The sequence below is a fragment of the Camelus dromedarius genome, chromosome 18 (assembly GCF_036321535.1).
Source record: "Camelus dromedarius isolate mCamDro1 chromosome 18, mCamDro1.pat, whole genome shotgun sequence".
Lineage (NCBI taxonomy): Eukaryota > Metazoa > Chordata > Mammalia > Artiodactyla > Camelidae > Camelus > Camelus dromedarius.
In genome coordinates, this window is record NC_087453.1 from 23,567,642 (window position 1) to 23,589,147 (window position 21,506).

The window sequence follows — 21,506 nt, forward strand, 5'->3', positions numbered from 1 at the left end:
TACTTAAAAAAAAAAATTACTTGCCTACACTGAAATAAAACTGCAAACCCATATTTCTACAGTCTCTTAAAAATCAAATCTGGCTACTCTGAGCCCACATTTCCATCGCACATCCTCTAGTTGGCCCTAGTCCCCCCACCGGCCACCCTCACTCACTAGTGGTGAATGTCTACTGTTTGGTGGGCTGGCATTCATTCACTCTCCTACTGGGAACAAGTGTCCCTCTGAGAAAATTACCCCCTTTCCCACTCCTAGTCCAACTACTTTGAGTTGGATTGAATCCAGCTCTGGATCCAGTGACCACATGGTTTAATTCTGACCAATCAGAGCATCATGTTAATCTGTCTGTCTACAATGACTGGCATTAGCACAGGATGGACGTTTGACCCATTCATGAGGTGCCATGAAACTTTGATTGGGATTTGCTGTGAAAGCATGCATGCTGGACTTGAGTCTGCCTGGTATAGCCTGGAGCTGCTGTCAGCCATCCTAAAAGCATGTGGAGTCTTAGAATGAGTCCAACACAGGGGAGAGAAGAGCCTAGTGACAGAGAGGTTCTGGTGTCCCTATTGGACCCCTGGATCAAGCTCCACCTGAAGCTAAGTATCTTGGATCTTTCTTTTGTGTGAATCAATAAATTACCTGGTTTTTTGTTTGTTTGTTTGCTTCTTTAACCTACTTGAGATGGTTGGAGGAAATAATCCCAATCTTAGGTTCCTTCCAACTTGATGATCCTACAAATATCAAAAATGAAATATTCCTCAAGAAAGATTTCCTGAATACCCTATAGAGATTCCTTCCCTACCCCTATTATCCATTATTACCAAATCCCAATTATTTCCTTTAAAAAAAGTCCTATATTTTAATTTTAATTTTAATTTATTTTTAATTTATATTTTGGTTTATGTGTTTATTTCTCTCTCCCCAACTAGACTGTAAGTTCCATAAGAGGTGAGACCTTGTCTGTCTTATTTTCCTGTACCTCCAGCACCTGGTCAAAGGCCTTCAATTACCACTTCGTTGAATGAATGAAGGAATGAATGAAATCCCCCTGACTCTGTGTTTTCTATGAAGTCACTCAGAAAGCTAATGTCCAATGGGAACCCATGAGGTCTGTAGCCACTGAATCTTCTAGCCATATTTAAAAGCATCTCATCTATGCCTTTTCATGAGAGATGTCATTTTAGTAAAGGACACCATGCCAGCCATTCTCTAGAGTGTTCTTCATCCTTATCACACTCCCCTTTGTCTGGAAACATTTCTCCCTTCCAGTTGGTCACCCAGCATAGGAGACAGCACCCCTCCCTCCTCTCCCCACTATGTTGCTTGATCTTTGAGCTTTGCCACTATCCCTTAAGACAATGTTGGAGAGGAAACCCTCATTTACTGAGTGCCTACTATGTCCTAGGACCTTTGCGTATTTGATCGCACCTAATCTTCACAGCCACCTTGCAAAATTGGTACTGTTGTCTTTATTGTACAGAGGAGGGAACAAAGGCTCAGAGAGGTCAAGTGACTTACCTGAGGCCACACAGATCTCAAATTTAGGGCCATGGCACTCTAAAGTTTGTGTTCTTTCTATTAGCCTACATTAAGTTTTCTAATCTGAATGTGTGTGTGTGTGTTTGTATTTTTTTCATTCCACAGTACTCTTTTCTGCAAATGGTCTTTTCACTCTTGGGGCTGAGGTACACACACACACACACACACACACGCATGCACAGCCCAAGTCATCAGTATCTTTATTTTATTTATTGTACTGGAGAAGTAGGAAACAACACAGTCTTGTTGAGGACTAAGCAATACCAAGTAAATTGCATAAATGGGATTTTCAAAAAGCACACAAAGTAACTCTAAAACAATCTATACATTTCAGAACATCATGAGAGGCCTGGGGGTTGTGCATGAAGATGTGAGCTCAATAGCGTCTTATACAAAATAACCAAACTCAAGTTCATTTCCTCCCCTATCCAGGCCAGCCTCCTGGATCCACAAACCAAACCATAGTGCCTGGGGACAAATGAGAGACAGATTCAGAGAGGCAGAGAGAAAGAGACAGACAAAGAGACAGAAGAGAGGACTCTGACTGAAACCAAAGCATCAGGAGGTCCCTGTCTCTGATTCTGGGTTATCTGAATCAAGGGAACTCATTTGGCCTCAAGCATTTAATCATTTCATTCCTCTCTGTGGTTTCACTTGGAGGCATTAAGAGGAAAGAATCATCACGGGGGATAAAGAGGGCCTTTTCCTCTTTCTAGCTGTCGCTTCTGGATTCCCTTACCCAATGCCCAATGCATATGTTTGGCCAGATGGCTTGGACTCTTGGCAGCAGATTCAGCTGCTCAAGAACACGGTTTTGCTTAACCTCATCAACTTGACTCAGCTTCAGTTCATCCTGGGGTTGGAGTGTGATACCAATCAGTTTAATTAGCTTAATGAGGGCTGAGGGAACCGGTCCACATTTTGAGTCTGTTGCACAGAACAAATTGGTTTGCCTCGCTCCCTCCTTGGTCCTTTCAGCATTCAGGAGAGCTGCTCTCATTAACCATTTCGGAAAGGGATTTTCACTCCCTTCCCCTCCTGTGAGGAGTTGGGCGCTGTCCAGGGTACCGACACGGACTGGAATCCAGGAACTGGGTTCTTCAGAAGGTGTGTTTCTAAACAAAGAGAACTCAGAGTACATTGACCAAACATTTAACCCACTGGGAAACGGAACCCTAGTGTAGGAATTCCTGCTCCAATAAAAAAGCAGTGTTTGAGCTTTTTACCTAAAACACGGTCTCCACATGTAGGTGGATCTTTTGAGGTGTGAGAATAAAATGTTAGGATTTTTATTTGTTTATCTATCTTGTTTTAGATTTCTCTTTTGTATGTTTATGATACATATTTACCATATAACTGAATATGTCTGCGTGGGAGGGGGTATGATCATTTTTTCTTCTTAGAGAAGCATTGAGCAGTAAAGTTTGGAGATCATAGATCCAGAGGGATCAAGAAGTCCGTCTGGATTCCAGGAACTGGGGAGTCACATGAATGGGGTGGAGGGATTGATACCAAAAGCTGCTGCTGGCAGTAGTTTTAGAAGCATAGGGGCAGAGCCAAGCATTAAGCCTACGGGAGAGGGGACCCTCTATTCTCACCCCTCACTGACCCCAGACAAACACTGCAGAAGACAGGCAGGCTAGGCTTGAGTGTTTTGTAGAAAATGCCGAACGGAGGATGGAGTGGGGGGCCACAGGGGGAGGATGAATGAGTGCCTTCCAATCTGGAAGGGCGTCAGGGGAAGCTCCTGACTCAACTCCGTGGTGGGGAGGGGTTTACACATCAAAAAGCTCTTCGTAGTAGGCATTGGGGTCTTCCTGAGACCGAGTAACCACCTTGAACTGGCGCCGGAGAAAACCGCCATAGCGCTTCTGGTTGTTCCACTTGAGCTTGGGACGGATGCGCCGCAAGAAGCCCCCGTAGCGCTTGTAGAGGTCCTCATGGCCCACCTTATCCCCATCTTCATCCCCCTCCCCAGCCACCTCTGAGCTCCTCTTGGGGTATTTGCGCAAGAAGCCCCCATAGCGTTTGACCTGCTCCTTGGGGTGTTTCTCATCGGAATCCAGCGCTCCAGCCTCCATGGCACCGTCATCTGGCTGGGTGTCCCCCAGCAGCTCAGAGTCCGCTTCCTCCCCTAACCTGCTGGAGAGACCCCTGAGCTTCTCCTCCAGGCTCCTGCTCAGAGCATTCTCCTCTGTGGGGGTGCTGAGGAGGAATCGGTTTTTTTCCAGCTCCTTCCAGAAGGGCCCCACGTGCTTGGCCAGCTCACTATAGGGTTCTTCCAAAGTGGCCTTGCTCTCCAAGTCTTCCTTGCCCTCAAGCCCGAGGGTGAGGGGAGTGAGAAAAGACAGAAGTCCCTGGCATCTCTCCCACTCCTCAGTGGGCTGCGGGGCGGCCTGGCATTCCAGCGAGCAAATCTGCAAAAGACCCCCCAAGACCATAGTGGTAATGCCACCCCCAGCAAATCATCAAACCACAAGCCCCTGCCCCAGAAAGTCCCCTGTTCAGTGTCTGAGATAATCAAAAAGCCATTACTAAGCCCCGGACTGCCCACTTTAACATGCCCACTTTAATGCTCCCAATGGTGCATTAAAAAGGTAGGTGACTTTGTGCCTGTGCGGAAGATGAGGAAACAGACGTGGAGAGGTGAAACAGCTTCCCCCAGGATGCATGGCCACAGGTGACACTGCCAAAACTGGAAGTAAGATCTTCCCGTAGTGCTCTGCTACGCTCACCAGTAATCTTGTACTTCTGACTCCAGAAGGAGTAGTTGGTTCTCCCAACCTTTCCAAGGTGTGAAGGATGCTGCAAACACTTCATAGAGAGGGACAGAAGCCAAGCAGAATGGTGGAAAGAACACAGGTGAGGACATGTTTGAGGGTTCTTCAAACTGGGGAGATAACAGTATCTACTTCATAAGAGTAGGGAGAATTCAAACATTATAATGATGATGATGACCACAATGCAATGCTGCACAGTCCCAGAACTTGGACCCAGGTTCTAATGCCATGAGTCTTCACGTTTAACCACTGTGCTTTCCTGAGATCATATATGGGCAGCACCCAGTGCGTTGTCATGTGCATCTCAAGAAAGAGCGGCTAGAATTGTATACTTAATATTTTGTATCATCATCTCAGGGAACCGGACCCATTTTGCAAATAGCTTTCCCGTGTGTCCTTGGGGAAGTTGTTTCACCTCTCCATGTCTGTTTCCTCATCTTCCGCACAGGCACAGAGAAGGGGTTCCAAGGTCATGCAACTAGAAAGTGGCAGAACCAAAGCCTGTGTTCTGTCTGCCACACCCTGCACCTCTGGGCCAGCTGGTCTGCTGTCACGGGAGAGTCAAAGGGAGAAGCTTGACTCAAAGTAAAGCCAGCAAAGCCAGCCAAGAGATGCTAAAGTCCCAGGAGAGGGGTCAGGCTTGGATACTGACAACCAGATCCTGGCATCCAGGGGTGGTGGAAAGAGCTCCTTCCGTGGGAGTGACTAGATTTGGGGGGTGCCCATCAGCCTGGTGCAAGCAGCCCTGAAAAGTTCATATAGTGCTGTTGACTCCTGAAGTCAGCACTGCCTCTTGAATGACACTCCTTGTTGCCAGGCAATCGGCTCCCTGGAAACCTAAGTGTCTGCCCCAGACCTGAGGGAGCCCATGGTGGTGAGGTCTGGGGTGGGGACGGGAGCTGGAGAACAGCAGCCCCTGCAGTGCAGGCTGACAGAACATGCCCTGCACAGGCGGGACCTTCCCTCTCTGGGCTCACACACAGACGGTCCCTTCCTCGCACGGGTGCCAGGACCTGGGCGTGGAGCAGCCTTGCCTGAAACTCACCAGGGGGTCGATGGGCTTGGGCCCATCATGGGTCTTCACAGCACACAAGGAGCACCGGGACAGGCAGTCCGCTGTGGCGGAGGGGAGCGCGAGGAGGCAGGCAGCCAGCACCAGCCCCTGCCACGCCATTCTGTCTTGGCTCTTCCTGCTGGGGAGAGATAAAGAGAAAATGATATCTGTGATCGCCCACACTGCGGGGTGTGTCCTGAGCCTGCAAAGCCATCTCATCAACTTCTGCTGGCAGCCCTGCACTGCAGGGCAAGCGTTCTTGTTCCCATTCCACAGTCCAACCAACAGAGGCCCAGGGAGGAGGAGCGGGTGCGTAAGGCCAACAGTCCAGGAAGGGCGCTACCAGGGGCTGTGTGCCTGCTGTGTGCTAGGAGCTTTCCTGTGTGTTCACATTCAATCTGCACAAGACTCTTAACGTGGGTAGTGCCATGGGGAGGTTGAGGCTCAGAGAGGAGAAATGATTGCTCACACAACTAGGAAGTCTGCCAGACTTCAGAACCCGCCAAGCCAGAAGGCACTTGTCTACCTGCTTTTCTGTGTTCTCTGGGCCTTCCCTCACTTGCCCTTCTCTCCTGCACTCCAGGCTGTCCCCAGCCCAGTCCTTTCTGCTGTGGACCTTCTCCACCCCAGCACTTCTGCCTGCTCTGGCCAGAGCTCCATCTTCACCCATCTCCATGCTGGCCTCCCTGCCTCCAGCATCCTCCCCTGGTCCCTTTTACCCACCTTGTAGTGCCTGTCTCATCATATCAATCTTGGGATCAGACCCATCAGGCTGGGTCAGGCCTGGCCCTTCTCCTAAATGAGGGACACCCTCAATTTCATCCCTACATCCAACTCTTCAGCTCTGGGTTCCAACCACGTCTGGCTCCCTGTAATTTCCCTAATGAATGGATCAGGCCCTGCCCCACCTCTGGCCCTTTGCACATGCTATCCCCTCTTCCTGGGAAACCCTCCTCTTCTCTTCTGTTACCTGTCATTTAGGCCCTGGAGGAGACATCACCTCCTCCAGGCAGCTTTCCCTGATGTCCTAGGTTAGATGGGATGTTCTTCCTGTGTGTTTTCCCAGAAATTTGTGCTTCCTCCGTGAAAATATCCCACTCTGGATAATTAACTATGTGAGTCTTCAGACTTTGGTTCCATGAAGGCAGGAGCTGTATCCTCTTTTGGTCTCTGAAATACTTTCTCTGTGTTCCTCAAATATGCCAGGCTTGCCCTTACCTCAGGGCATTTGCACTTCCTGCTTCTCCATCTGTAGTGCTCTGGCCTCAGATTTTCACAGGGCTCACTTCTTCTTGTAATTGAATGGATTAAGTGTCATGTGCCTGGGGAGGCATTTGCTGACCCCTGTCTGTGTCTTGGCTTCCTGGGTCTCTCTCACATCCCCCTGCTTTGTCTGCACTGGAACACTCACCGTTTCGCATCGTCCTGTTGTCTGGTGCGTGTTGTCAATGTTCTCATTACCATTCCCCCACTGGAATATTAGCTCCCAAAGGGCACAGACCCTTACTGGCATTGTCCCTGCTGTACCCTGACCAGCACACAGTACGTCTTCAACGAATACTAGGCAGATGAATGAATGCTTCACAAATAGTCTATTAAAAGCTGTCTCTGGGGAGGGTATAGCTCAGTGGTAGAGTGTGTGCTTAGCATGCACAAGGTCCTGGGTTCAATCCCCAGTATCCCTATTTAAAAATAAATCAGTAAATAAATAAACCTACCCCCCCAAATTTTTTTCAAAAACAAACAAAAAAATTAAAAAAAAAAAAAAAAGCTGTCCCGAGGGGAGGGGAGGGTATAGCTCAGTGATAAAGTGCATGCCTAGCTTGCATGAGGTCCTGGATTCAATTCCCAGTGCACCCATAAATAAATAAATAAATAAGTAAATAAATAAATAAATAATCTAATTACCAACCCCCTCAAACTAAAACAAAAAACAAAAACTGTCCCTTTCATAGTTAACTCCTTATAAACCAAATATTGAGACTCAAAGCCATCAAATGGGAGCGCGGTGCAGAACTCCAAACTAGAAGTGAGGACTTCCCCTGAGACCCCCGCCCCGGGCAGGGCCTCCGTGCTCCTCCCAGCCTGGTCCTGGTGGCCTAATGCCTGTACCGCTGCTCTCAGAGACGGCTGTCCTCCCTCCCTCTTCCGAGTTCCCCGTCCTGCACACTGCCCTGTTTGCTCAGGGGATACAGGGGTTTGGAGATTCCACCCATGGCCCCAGGGCCCCACGCTGTTACCCAGAGCAGTTGGTCTCAAAGTACACAGTAGGTTTCCCTCCAGAGCCTGGCTAGCAAGGATCCCCGCCACCACTGATGAAGCACCTACTGTGCTCCAGGCCTTGACTAAATCCCCACGTCCATCATCTCATTTATTCCTCCCCAGTGAGGTAGCACTTTTGGTTCAGTGAATTCCCTGTGCCCTCCAGTGAGTGGTGAAACTGGGGGGCAAGATCCATTCTGTTTGACTCCCCACCCGTGTGCCCTTAATGACTACAATTTCTAAGACAACTTTGATTATTAATAGCTGAGCCCTTTGTGAGACCCAGAGGGCCCTGTGCACAGAGCCTTTCCTCGTATATTCTACTCAATCCACCTGCCAGCTGTGAGAGGTAGTCATCATTATCCCCACTTCAGAGATGAGAAACCTGGGGCTCAGAGAGGTTTGGTAAATCTCCTGAGGTCACACAGCAATTAAAGGTGAGAACTCAGGCTTGTCCACCTCTCTTGAGGCTGGACTAGGTCTGCGTCCCTAAGCAGCAAGGCTCAGAGGAGAAACCTCAGGGCGGTGGACCTGCGTCCATCCCACGCTTCTATCCTTCCTTGAGTTTCTCTCACGCTCTATCAACTGCTGAGCGGATTTGGGTTCCAGGCGAGTGAGCGGTGCCATTTCTGTGCAGATGCAAAGCAGGCAGCTCCTGTTTTCTGTCACATCAGTGATGGCTGGGCTGGCTTGACACAAGATTAGCAGTGACTTAACCCACTGAGGGAGGGGCAGCTGTACCACCCTCCAACTCCTGGCCAGAAGCTTCGCACAGTCTGGCTGCTATGGTAGGAAGCTCAATTTGAGGTCTTTTTGTCCCTGGCAAAAGTAACATCAGCATCCTTTCCTCTCATCCACGAACTTTATATTTAATCATAATAGCTCTAGTGGATCTGATGGTTGTTGAGTACTTGAGATGCTCTGAGCAATTCTCCCGGATGAACCCATTTATGCTCACAGCAACTCTGTGGGGTGGCTCCTGCTGGTACACCCACTTTCCAGATGAGAAAACAGAGTTAAGACACCTGCCACAACACTGGAGCTAGTAAATGACAAAGCTGGAATTTGCACACAAGCATTTGAGCTCTGGAGCCCACAGCCCAGTCCCTTCATTGCACTTCCTCCCCAGGCTATAGCTCCTCCCTCCTGGCTCCAGAGCAGCCTCCAATGTTGCCCCTGAGACACCCTCCACACAGCAGCCAGAGGACAATTCCGAAATGCCAGTCTGCCCTGCTTCCGGGTTCTCCACTGCCTGTGCCCCTTCCCACCTTACCCAGGGCTTTCCTGCTGCCATTGACCAGGCACTCACTGTTTGCTAGGCCTTGTGCTTAGTCCCATATGTGTCTCTGAGTTTTGATGAAATTCAGCTTCGGCTGCCTCCTCCAGGAAGTTTGCCTGGATTAGGCCCCCCCTTTGAGCTCTCACAGCTATCTGTGTGGCTCTACCATACAACTGCCTCTTCCTGAGTCCCCTGTCAGTGCAAACTTTGGAAGTGAAGCGTCCGGAGGTTAGAGTGTGCTGTGTTTGAAGATGACAAGGAGGCCGGGTGGGTGTGGGAGCATCAGGGAGGAGACGGGGAGAAAGCAGAGATGTGGGCACAGGCCAGACGGTGACAACCCTCGTAGGCCAAGGTAGTGTTTGCATTTCATTCTAATGTGATGGGAAAACAAGGGACGTTTGAGTGATGGATGGATGAATGAATGAATGAATGATGTCCCCAGTGGTGAACACAGGGCTAGAATGAGAACAAGAGCTCCACACAAGTGTGTGAGTGAGTAAACAGGCAACCCTGGACCCCTCAGAAACCTGGCTTGAATTTTTCTGACTCACATCTTCGTGTTCCCAGAGAAAGCTCACAGACCTGCAGGCTGTCTAAACCAACACCTGCTAAAGAAATTCAGCAAATGTGAATGAAACCAGGGAGAGGAGTGAGGGGAGGAAAGAGAATAGGGCAGACGGGAGTGGGGACATAGGAGGGAGTGGGGAACTGAGACCAAGAGAGCCCAATAAGGGGGCGGAGGGAGAGGGAGTGGGAGGAAGTGCAAACAGTCCAAAGAGAGAGCAAGGAAGGATGGGGTGGGTAACTAAAATGGAGCGACAGAGAAGAGGGAAGGCATTGGGGCTGGGGGCAGAGACAAGGAAACGAAGGGGAGTATGAAGGCTGTATTTCAACCATACTCGGTCTGCAGGAGATGGAAAAGAAAAGGCAACAAGGAGTGATAATATACAGCCTGGAACAGAACAGAAACTCAAAAAAAGTGGTTGAATGAATTAACTGCCATGTGTGGAGAGCTTGCTGGGTGCCGGCGGTCTGAGAGCCCGTACTCATGGTCCCATCAGTCCAACATCGGCCCCACTTCTCAAAAGCCTACTCAGGTGAGGGGTATAGCTCAGTGGTAGGGTGCCTGCTCAGCGTGTGTGAAGTCCTGGGTTCAGTCCCCAGGACTTCCACTTAAAAAATAAGTAATTAAATAAGCCTGATTACCTCCCCCCAAATTAAATAAATGTTATTTTACAAAAATAAACTAAATGTTCTAAAAAAAAAAAAAAAAGAAACAAAAAGCCTACCCAGTGCCAGGCTGCGCCTTCCCACTTTACACGTTATTCTAATCCTCACAACAACCCAGAGGTGAGTTTTTATACCCACTGTACACAGGACAAGACTGAGGCCTGGAGAGGAGAATTTGCATGCCCAAACTCATTTGGTTTGTAAGCAGATGCATAAGGCTTCCCAAGGGATCTCTCTGGTCTCTAATGGAGACGCATCAGCCCTGAGCTTTCCTAAGACATCCTATTTCCTTCCTTGGACGGGATAAACAAATGATTGAGTAACGTCAGATGTCAGACGAGTCCCGGGGGAGGGACTTTGCTTTGCTGTAGGGATTTGCCCGGAAGCTGTACATTACGGGTAGCCCTGCCTGGTCATCTCCCCTGACTTTGCTGTTCATCTCTATGTAGGACGGGGAAGTGAGCTGCTTGGTGAGCTCCAGGGGCCGTGAGTCAGGCCCAGACCCCCCTGGGAGGGAGAGGGTGGTGGGGTGCGGGTTGGAGTCACCTACGGTGAAGGAGGGGCCTCTTTCACAAACTCAGCTTGGCCGGCCAGGGAGCCTCCTAAGGTCTCCCTTCCCCCTAAAGTAAAACCACTTTTGTAAGTTCAGGAAGCATTTCTTCAGCCACTACCTCGAGGCATGCTGGGCCAGCTCAGTGATGACAGCCTGGGCGGGTGGGGAGGAAGGGGGAGTCTCCGCCTTGGGAAAGGGGATTTTGGACTCACCAGCCTCCACAGTCACGCGACCCAGCCCTTATACCGAACCTCTTTCTATGTGTACATCCTGGCGAACCCTGATTCATACGACAGCCTCCCCTTCATTTACATTTGTCTTGGCTGTTTTCACACAACAAAAGCACAGCTGAGTCCAGAAGCCAAAGATATTTACTAGCTGGTCCTTGACAGGAAAAGTTTGCTGACCCTGCTTTCATTAATTTTATAACCATTTTACAATTCTCATTATTCTAGCAGTTCTGAAGCTGATTTTCTTGGGGAAATCAGAGGGGACTTGCTCCTCTGTCCACGCCTCAGTCTTCTTACCTGTCAGTGGGTTTGTGTCACTTCCCCACTGTGTCTCCATAAGGACCCCTAAGACGCTATCATTTAAAGGCCAGCACACAGCAGACCCTTTCTTCACCAAGAGCCCAGAGTTCCTTGAAAGGGAAGGGATCTCCCGCCCTCTTATCTCCTCTTGATATTTCTGTATTGTATTCAGTGGGCTCTGAGGAGCAGCAAGCATTTTTATTTAAAAAGCCAGCATGGAATAATAATGGCTTGATTTAACATCGCAATTATCTCTCTGAGCACTTTATCCGCATATGATTATCCCTATTTGATAGAAGAGGAAATGGGAAAAGGTAGAAATGAAGTCACTTGTTTAAGGTCACATCATGAGTCAGGAGGGAAAGGGAGACAGAACTGGGGCCTCCCACACCCGGGCCCTGACTCGCGTGGAGGCCATGGTGTCGTTGGATAACCTTCTAGCAGTCACTGCGCTGCTGTGGCCCTGTGCCAGGCCTGGGGTGGCCCGTGGACCCTCCTGGGCAGGTGCTACCATTACAGGCTCAGTTTCCAGGTGGGAAGAGTGAGGACTGCGTGACAGCGCCCCCGGGGCCCCAGGCACACGCATGCCAGAGGAGTGGCAGCGACTGGGTCCCTTGCACCCCCTGTTTAGGGCACAGCGACCAGCTTGTATCTCAATTACTGCATCCTCACCTCTGGAGGGTCCAGTAGCCTGGGCTCTATTAGCCCATTTACTGGATGGCGAGACAGAGACTTGGAGAAGCAAAACGACTGGGCCAAGAGGCCAGGCCCCAGCAGAGCAGGCTCAGGGTCGGTTTGAGACTCCACTCCGCAAGCCATCGTGAGCTGTAGGCACAGATGAAACGTCCACAGGGCTCCCCTCATTCCAGCTCATGTTCCTGAAGATAAGACTGTTCTAGGAATTTTACCCCACTCAAAAATATATGAAGTTCACCTTTGTGGGTCTCCAGTGGGCTGGCCAATGGAGACCTCCAAAACCGGAAAAGAGTTTAAGACTTTTCATGCCATTAACAAAGAATGGATTATCAGTTTGGGAGGATGGGGGCTCCAGTTCTGAATGGAAAGTGAGGGCACTGGTTAGTCCACCAAGAAGTCAAAACATAGCAGAGCATGAGGCCCACGCTGAGGGCTGGCCGCCTCTCAGGCTATTTGCTGTGCAGAGACCAGTGAAAGACGGCCCTGTGATCCACATTCATGGCGGGACCATTAAGCACATTTTTAAAAGGCTGTTTTTCAAGAGCAAGATTCCTTTGGAACTCCCACCCTTCATTATTGGATGCAGTTAAGAGATGGGGAGAAAAGCAACGAAAGGGGGACCAGAGAGATGGAGGTGCAGAGATACAGAGAGAGAGAGAGAAAAGAACGAGAGGGAGACAGAGAAGGGCTTAGAAGAGCAGAGGGTGAAATGACAGACATGCGGGAAAAGAAAATACAGGTGAGACGCCGAGATGGGTGGGGAGAGGGCGCAGGAGAAGGTATAACGAAAAGGAGGAAGAGGGGGAGGAGCGGGAACAAGACAAAGATGGAGAGAAGGCAGGGAGGAAGTGGATTTTGATTCAGGAGGTTGACCTACTATGTGAATCACAAACACCAGTTCCCTCCTCCCACAACCCTTTGATCTGCCCTTTGTTCCTAGTGGCCAGTGGGCCCGAGGCCCAATCACATAACTGCTCCGTAAGCCCTTGTCAGGTTAAAGTGAACTGTCCAATGATAGGTCAAGGGGCCAAATGCCGATGCCCGCAACGAGCACGCCTGTTGCCCGCGGTGACCACTCTAGCCAGGCGGATGCTGGAAGGATTCATGGAGAGGCCTCCTGAGCCAGGGGATGTGCCTCGTGGCCCTGGGCTGTTACCTTCCTGCCAGGAGCATCTGTCTGGGCGCAGGCTGGAGGGATTAATGAGCTCCAGCTTCCTAGGACCCGGGGACACCTCTCCATCTCCAGGGCCTGATCCTGGGTGCCTCCAGCAATGTTTACTGCCTGCCACAAAGGTCAGTTCTGACTCACTGAAATCGTTTTAGCTCTTTGTCAGGCCCAGTGAGATTAACCAACATTTACGGGCTGGGACGCGCAAAAACGGTGAAAGATACCAGCTAGCTGACTGCACTTTCTCAGACATGCGTTGAAATCAAACCACCGGCTATTGATCCCGCTTAGAAGATGGAAGACATCTAATAAATACAACAATTGTGCAAGAATGACCCAAGGAGGCGGGCAGTGGGCGGGGGAGTTGGAGAGGATCGATCAATAAGACACGTGGAGATCCCGAGGCACCAGCTGAAGAAATAGTCTTCTGTTGGTGTGGAGAGAAGGGGTGGGGCAGGGAGGGAGTGCCAGCCCCACAGATAGAAATATTAGACATGAGACCATATTTCCTGGACATGGCACAGAATGCCATGGGAAGATCAAGGATGCTATCCTAGGTTCGGGGAAGGAGAAGGCTCCAACTCTGCCACTTTGGACAGTGAAAATGTGAGCAGTCACACTAGCATTTATTGAGTACTTACTGAATGCCAGGCATGTTACTGTATCCCATGGGAATCTCCCAATAACCTCAGGAGGTGAAGATTGTTATCCCTATTGCTCAGAGAGGGAGAGTTACTGTCCCCAAATCACACAGGAAATGAGTGATGGGATCTGGGACTTGAACCCAGCACTGACTTGGGTGATGTGAGACACACATTTAAACAATATATGGGTAATTCCTGACTCCTAAAGACTCTAATCCCTCTCCACGTGCTTTAAGGGGATTGCAAGTTTCTCAAACAGCCCCAGAGCTGATCCTTTTGCCAGCTCTGGTAAAACATGCTGGGTTCCATTACACAGCCTCAGGAGCCACTGCAACACACCCCTCCCAGCTGCAGCAGCGCCATGGGATTCACCTGGCACCCATCACACCTCTAGCTCATCTGGGGCAAAGCAGTGGGCTTGAGATCCCTTCAGCATCCTCCCCCAGGCAGCACAGCTCACCCGGCTTGGGCTGCTTGCAACAGCTCCCCCACGCAGATCTCAAAGCCTGGAGATAAATGACCTGCAAAAATAGAACAAAAGGCAAGGTGGGGTAGGATGGGGGGAGAAGGTGAGGGGAAAAGAGATGGAAAGAGCAGCAGTGGGAGGGGGAGCAGGGGGGAAATGAAGTGAAGAGGATTGACATTCCGAAATGTTTTGCAGTGGATCTTAACTGGAAAGCCTGTCAAATTAGAAAGATGAGCCTGTGTATTTTCCCAACCCTTGAAAGAAAGATGGTAATGAAGACTTTTGATCTGTGGGAGGGGAATTGAAATCAGATCCAATAATCTGAAGAGCTTGTTTCCCTTGGGAAGCTTGGAGGCTTAAGTAAGGAATGTTTGTAAAGCTTGGAGAGATCTAGATAAAAGATACCCAGGAAAAAGTATGAGGTCTCAGAGTTAACTATTCAACCTTGGAGTCACCAGCAGGCATTTTTCCCTGAAGCTCACTAGCTTTTTTCTTTCTTTTTTCTTTCTTTCTTTTTTTTCACTAGAGTCAAACTTTGAGATTCTAGAATACTTTGTTTGAATGTGGATATCTTTTACCAGTGAGCAAAATGTCTTTCTCATCTGAGTTTCATCCCTGCCTAACTTAACTCCTCCCGCTGCAATTTACATGAAAGCAACAAGTCCTCTCAAAGTAAAATTGACAGGAAAAATCCTGCTAAGCCTGCCTCTCCTGGCATGTTGTCACTCTCTCTTCGTTCCCTCCCAGCAAAACAACCCCAAACTTCATTTCTGTGTGAAATTACTTTAAAGGAAGCCACTAAAGCCAGCACCCTGTCAGCAATTAAACACGATCCAAAAAGAATGAAAAGGCTAAACTTGGCTGTACATTGATGTACACGATCCAAGGTAAATGCCAGAGCCCTGATGTCTCATGAATGCCCCCAACGTCTTGTTCTGTAAGTCCAGCGAGAATCACTGACCTTTAGAATTACCCTGATTAGCTGGACCTCTCACTTCTTCCACACAGGGCACCCGATTCTCTCTCACATGGGAACCGATGTGTGGAGCAGCCTGCAAGGGGGAGAAGACCCCCCAGCCAAAACCAAGGTGGGGGTCCTCTTGGGAGGGAGCAACACATCTATTTATATTTCAGCCCGGGCTGTACGGAGAGGGAAATTCCGAAGAGCAGTCTGTCTCAAACTGATTTGGTTTTGTAAACTAGCCTCATAACTCTTTCTACCTTTGCAAGATAATCAGACCCGAACCTGAAATTCCCCAGCCCAAGCTCCAACGCTCTCAGGTCCAGAGAACCAGGAAAAAAGAAATAAAGCCAAAAGAGAGGATTCCAGTGACCCTCTGCATATTACCTGTGCTCTTCTTTGTCCCTGAGCAGCTTCTGGCCGAGCAGGTCAGAGGGAGGTGCCAGGTAGCCGGTCCAGGACCCAGGGATGGCCCTGACTCCCCTCAGAAGGAGGTGTCAAAGAGGAAGCTGTGAGCACAGCCAAAGCCCCTTAGAATGACAGTTCCTAAGCCTCAGCCCCCTTTTATGGGCTGGAGCCTCCCCCTGTCGCTCAGCCCTTGCTGAGCACAGGCTGCTCAGAGCCAATGGGGAAGTAGCTCAGAGCAGTCAGAGGCGCAGACCCCGGGGCCCTCCAACCCCAACTCCCTGGGCCCGACACAATAGGCTTCTCTTCGTGACAGGGGATGTGGAGGAGGAAGGCAGCCGCGCTGGAGGGGGCGGATGCTGGGGGTAGTGCTGTTTGTCACTTGAAATCCGGCCACTTCAGTCTGCGATGCGTTTCCAGGAGAGTGTCATAGAACAAGAGAGAGAGAGGTGGGGAAGGACAAAGCCCAAAAGAGTAGGGACACAGAGTCAGAGAGAGACAGAAAGACAGAGATATAGAGACTGGTGGAGACAGAGAGAGAGTCAGAGAGAGAGACAGAGATATATAGAGACATATGGAGACAGAGAGTCAGATAGACAAACAGATAAGAGACAGAGTCAGACAGATATAGAGACAGATGGAGACAGACAGAGGGAGAAAGGAGCAAAACAGAAAGATTCAGAGAGAATCAGTATCAGAGAGAGGCCCCGTCAGAAGACGTGGAGAAATACAGACAAAGCCGGGGAGAAAGAGTCAGAAAATCACAGAGACTCGAAGAGAGCGTCAGGTGTCAGAGACGGGGAAACCCAAAGAGACAGACAGAAGCAGAGAGACAGAGGAAGAGGGAGAAGGAAGCCAGGACAGAAGACAGACTCAGAACCCACACGACACACAGATGCAGAGACGAGGCTGCCAGAGTCCTGTGATGTGGAGGGAAGCCAGCAGGGGTGTACGGGGCCCCGTGTCGTGAGTGGTGGTGGCCCCGCGTGTGGCTGGCGCGCGCGCGTGCTGGAATGTTTCTGTGCGTACGTTTGCCTGCAGCCGACAGTCGACTCGGGTACACGCCTGAGCTGGTGCCAGGCACAACCAGCCCTGGCAGAAACACAGCCCTTCCCAGCAGCCAGGAGCTGCGGTTTATTTTTCTCTGGCGGCAACACAAAACGAATATCATGAAATCCTCCTCAAGACAGGAGCTGCGATGCGCCTTTGCACGCACTCTGGGCAAAGGGTGTACCCTCTTCGGTGCACCCTCGGCCCCCGCCAGCAGCAGCTGAAAGGCTGTGCTCTTCATGGCTGCAAATACCTTCCAGAATATAAGGAGTCTCTGAGTTTACAGAAGAATATGCTTCTCCCTTCAGTCAACAGCAGACCAGCAGTTTGTGGTGGGCGGCATGACTGTTTCAGAGCTCAGGCGGGGACTGCCCATTTTAATAGACACCTAAGCTGTGCTGGGCAGTTAGCCAACACTGTCAGGTTTAATCCTCAGGACCTGGCCAGGTCATGAATATTATCCCCATTTTGCAGACAAGGAAAAATAGGCTTTGAGGGCTGAGAAACGTGCACAAAGACACACAGCAGGTAGGTCACCAAGCTAGGATCCAAACCCAGGTTTATCTGACCCTGAGGTTCCTGCTCACTCCCTCATCCTTCCTTAGACATGAAGCCTTGACTCTGCCTGCCCTGGGGGGTGGGGACAGGAACTTCCTCCTCTGGGACTGTCCCTCCACCTGCACAATGTAGGAGAGGGCTGTGCCTAGTACTATTTAGATGCGGACTGGATTCCCAGCTCTCTCTCACCAGGGCAGAGACCTTAGGCAAATTTCCAACCCAAGCCTCAGTTTGCTCATCTGTAAAATGGAGATAATGGTATCCAGATCACTGGGCTCTTGGGAGGGTGAGACGAGAGGATGTGCAAAACAGCACGTAACGAGTGCTCTGTGAGCATCTGTCCTGATGAACAATCACAGTGTTCCCTTTCTGACGCACCAGGGTTCTCTGGGGCATCATCCTCTCTCTGCCCCTGGTTCATTACAAGCAGGAAGACAGAAGGGGCCGTTTGCAGGGCACCTCCTCTGTTTCAGACACTTCTGTATGTTTCACTGTATCTTCACAACAAGCAAGCATGTGGGGTGGCTGTCATGCTGCATCCTCAAACCCATTAGGCAGCTGAAGTTCAAGGAGGCCCCAGGCACACAGGGATGGAGGAGGCATTGAACCCAGTCCCTCGGCCCCAAAGCTCAGCTCCCACACATCTCCCTCCAGCCCTGAGATGAAGTCTCCCTCCTCCCTTCCACAGAGGACTCTTTGCGATCCCAGTCTGGCCTCCCTTTTCCTCCTTGTCCCTTTCCCCAGGCAGTGCCTTGGATCTGACAGGCAGATGCAAAGACTCCAGGTGCCTGGGTAGGAGTCCCACCCCCAGTGTCCCATGGCCGTGGCCTGGGTTCAGCAAGTGCTTGGCCGCACCTCATCTCCCTGCCTGGCAACCCACAGGGCTTGGCTACAGACTGTTGACTGTCACCTGGTGATCTGGAACCCGGGTAGCTTCTTTATCCCTGAAGCCAAATCCTCACCCCCGTGGCTCTCTGTCCTCCTTACTGTTCACCTCCTCCTCCTGACCTCCACCTCCATGAGCTCTTGCTAATAACCTTGCATAGACAAAGGCCCTGAGAGATGAGCTACCCATTCCTGGAAGCCAGCAGGCACTACAATAGAGGAGTAGGGGCCTTTCTTTACCACAAGGAGAAGTACAGACAGAGAGGGTAGAGATGCTGTGGATAATCCTGCCTTAAGCCATTAATGTTTCATATCCTTCACCCTGGGAGTCTGTTGTCAGCCTCAAGAGCAAATGGTTCATTCATTTGCTTTTCCCTTCTTTGTGCAACATCCTTTACACACACACAGGGCAAAGCCAGAAACAGCTTTTTCCATTAGTCCTGGAGGAGCTTGTCATAAGGCTCACCCCATCCTGGGCCATGCAGTGCTCTGCATCGATGCTCGCGGGCCCCAAGGGCAGCAGCATGTGGGATGGGAGACCACGGAGTCGGTACAAGCTCATTTGGGCTTGAATCAAAATGATCCTGCTTCCTCCCTGTGTGGTGACCAGTGGATATCTGGCCTCCCTGAGCTCCTGAGTCATCTGAAGACAGGGGGATGGCATTCGCCTCGTGCGGGGTCAAGACTGTCCCCAACTTTGCCACACTCCCTTCCCCGCACGTCCTCAGTGCTCACATCTCTCATTCAGACCTTGAACCAAAAGCGAAGACTGAAGAGCAGGAGGTATTTGAAACCACCAGCACTCAAACCATTCCGGTAGGTGGGAAGAAGGAAGAACTTGGCAGAAGACAGGAGAAGTGAAAAGGAAAGCCAGCATTTCTTAAGGCCGTCCTACCTGGTGGGCCCTGTTGTAAACGGTTCACAGCTATTAATGCGCTTGATTTTTCCCAACAGCCCTGCAATTAATTAGATGCGATTCCCACCCCGCTCTACAGTGAAGACAAGGAACAGGCGGTGAGAAGGTTTGTCACTTGCACGAAGTCCTGCAGCTAGAAAACCGCAGAACACGCCGGAAGCCGGGCCACCAGACTCCAGGCTGGTCCCATCTGCGAGCTGCATCACCTCCCAGCCTCTCCCTGCCCCGGTTCTGTCTCATACACGAAGCTCCGTGCATTCTCTCTACCCACCTGTTGCATCGGGAGGTAGGAGCAGCTGACATGGGTCACTCGGGAAGATTCCAGCAGAATTTAGTCCCCACCCTCAGGTCAGCTTCCGGTCTTCATGCTACACGGGCCCCGTGTGACTCAGGGGACCCACACTGGCTGCTGGTTGCAGGAGCCGCATCTGTGTGTGGCCGCCACAGGGACAGGGAAAGTCAGAAGCTGTACTTGACGGGTAGCAATGCCCAGTCTCTCTCTCTCTCTCTGAGTTTCATTTTGAAATGTCACAATGTGCTTGGCCCTAGCAGTGAAATGTGCTGCACACAATTTTGCCCTCTTTGTCCTCATGGTCTGGGGTGGGAGGCAGATGTAGGGACAGGCAGTTCCTAGAGGTATGAGGCGGGCAGGGATAGGAGACCCAGAATAACGTGGAAACACTGAAGAGGGGCTCCTGACCCAGCCCGGTGGAGAGAGTCAGGGAGGGTTTCCTGGCGAAGTGAGAGCCAGGTGAGCTGATGCCCCAGTAGGAGTTGCCCAGGCACAGGCAGGGAAGGGCACCTGGCAGAGGGGACAGCTGAGGCAAAGGCCTGGAGGCAAGGAGAGTTGTGGGGGAGTCACCTTGATGCCCCTGATTCTCTGGCCCCAAATCCAGGTCATCAGATGTCTTCACAGTTTATGGCTCCATTGCCCTGGGCTGGCTGCCATCACTTCTCTCTGGGGTGACCGTCCCTGCTTCCAGCTTTAGCCTGTACCTACCACTGGCTCCTCTGAAGCTAGAGAGATTGTTTCAAAAATGTAACTCAGTTTGAAACACTCCAGTGGTTTTCATCCTACTTGGAATAAGATCCACACTCCTTACTGGCAGGGTCTGTTCTCTGCCGACCGTTTGCTTCCTGCTTCCTGCCTGCTCACTGCTCTGCAGCCGCCCTGCGTCCCGGCTGTTCCCCAGACACACCAAACACACTCCTGCTTCACAGACTTTGCATGTGCTGTGTCTTCCATCTGGAACACCCCTTGCCTTCATCTAGGTTTTGGCTTAAATGTCACTTCCTCATCAGGCCCCTTGCCCACCCTTCACCCCATCGATCCCGACCCCTTGCCCAACTCCATTATATTCACAGCATTTGTCTCTGGCTGAGTGATGTATCAGTTTGTCTGATCACTGCCTGTCCCCGCCAGTGGATATAAACGATGAAGGCAGGCACACTGTTGACTCGCTGTGTCCCTGGCACCTAAAACAGTGCCTGGCACAGAGTAGGTGCTCCGTAAACATTTGTTGAGTCAGTGACTAAAAGAACTACCAGTCGCTTTTGTGGCTGGAACACAGAGCACAAGGCAGGGATGGGGAGAGGAGAGGATGATGGCTGTGGGACCTGAACACAAGGTGAAGTATGTGTAGCACTTTATCTGAAGAGCATTTGGAGGCTGGGAATAGTTCTCCACGAGGATCTAGAGCCCAGTGATCTGGAGAAGTGAGTTACTCAACCATTTCCATTCTGTTCATGAGCATTTCTTAATGCTCTGATGCTGGTGACCCAGATTCAAATCCAAGTTGATTGCTGTTACAAGTTCAGAGTCCAGTGGGGGGACATATGAAGGACATAAAAAATTATAGGGTAGGTGCAAAAGTAAAGCAATGAAGGATACAGAAGTAGCAGTGATTAAGTTTGAGACTGTAAGGAATGTTTAGGAAGGCCTCTCTGAATGGGTAACATCTGAGGTGGGTTTTAAAGGATGAATAGGAGTTTGTCAAGCAAACAAAGATCTCCAAATGCACCTCAAAGAGCCAATGTCAAGGATGTGGAGAAATAGGAACGCTCCTGCATTGTGGTGGGGATGTACAATGGTACAGCTGCTATGGAAAAAATGTTGGTGGCCCCTCAAAATGTTAAACACAGAATCACCATACGGCCCAACAATTCTGCTCCTAAGTATATACCCAAAAGAATCAAAAATAGGGACTCAGATTCTTGTACAGCAATGTTCATAGCAACATTATTCACAATATCCAAAGGGTTAAAACAAATCAGTGTCTATCAATAGCCAAGTAGGTAAACAAAATGTAGACTATACATACAATAGCATATTGTTCAGCCATAAAAAGGAATGAAGTTCTGACACCTGCTACCACATGGATGAAACTTGAGACATTATGCTAAGTGAAATAGGCCAGTCACAAAAAGGCCAGATATTGTATAATTCCACTTCTATACTTAGAGGTGTTTAGTGTAGACAAATTCATAGTGACAGAAAGTAGAACGGAAGTTACTAAGGGCTGGGAGG

The 21,506-nt window shown here is 50.2% G+C and overlaps 1 protein-coding gene across 4 annotated transcripts; it reads right to left on the reverse strand.

Annotated features, from left to right (window-relative positions):
- Positions 1-1,719: 1,719 nt before the first annotated feature.
- PDYN (prodynorphin) lies at positions 1,720-15,855 on the reverse strand. 4 transcript variants are annotated; one of them, XM_031434071.2, is made up of 4 exons: positions 15,553-15,855; positions 14,199-14,259; positions 5,368-5,512; positions 1,720-3,959 (listed from the first exon to the last, which is right to left on the reverse strand). In XM_031434071.2, the coding sequence occupies exons 3-4, from the start codon at positions 5,494-5,496 to the stop codon at positions 3,318-3,320; spliced, it is 771 nt and encodes a 256-aa protein (XP_031289931.2). In that variant the 5' UTR covers positions 5,497-5,512; positions 14,199-14,259; positions 15,553-15,855; the 3' UTR covers positions 1,720-3,317. The 4 variants fall into 4 exon arrangements, with proteins under 4 accessions (XP_031289931.2, XP_010986593.3, XP_031289932.2 ...); XM_010988291.3 differs by having other exon boundaries at positions 5,368-5,515; positions 15,553-15,854; XM_031434072.2 differs by lacking the exon at positions 14,199-14,259 and having other exon boundaries at positions 15,553-15,854.
- Positions 15,856-21,506: the final 5,651 nt, after the last annotated feature.

Excerpts from the sequence above, each read along its gene's own strand:
- PDYN (XM_031434071.2), bottom strand. The coding sequence starts at position 5,496 with ATGGCGTGGCAGGGGCTGGTGCTGGCTGCCTGCCTCCTCGCGCTCCCC. Across the intron at positions 3,960-5,367 it reads CCAAGCCCATCGACCCCCTG|ATTTGCTCGCTGGAATGCCA; the intron begins GTGAGTTTCAGG and ends GGTCTTTTGCAG.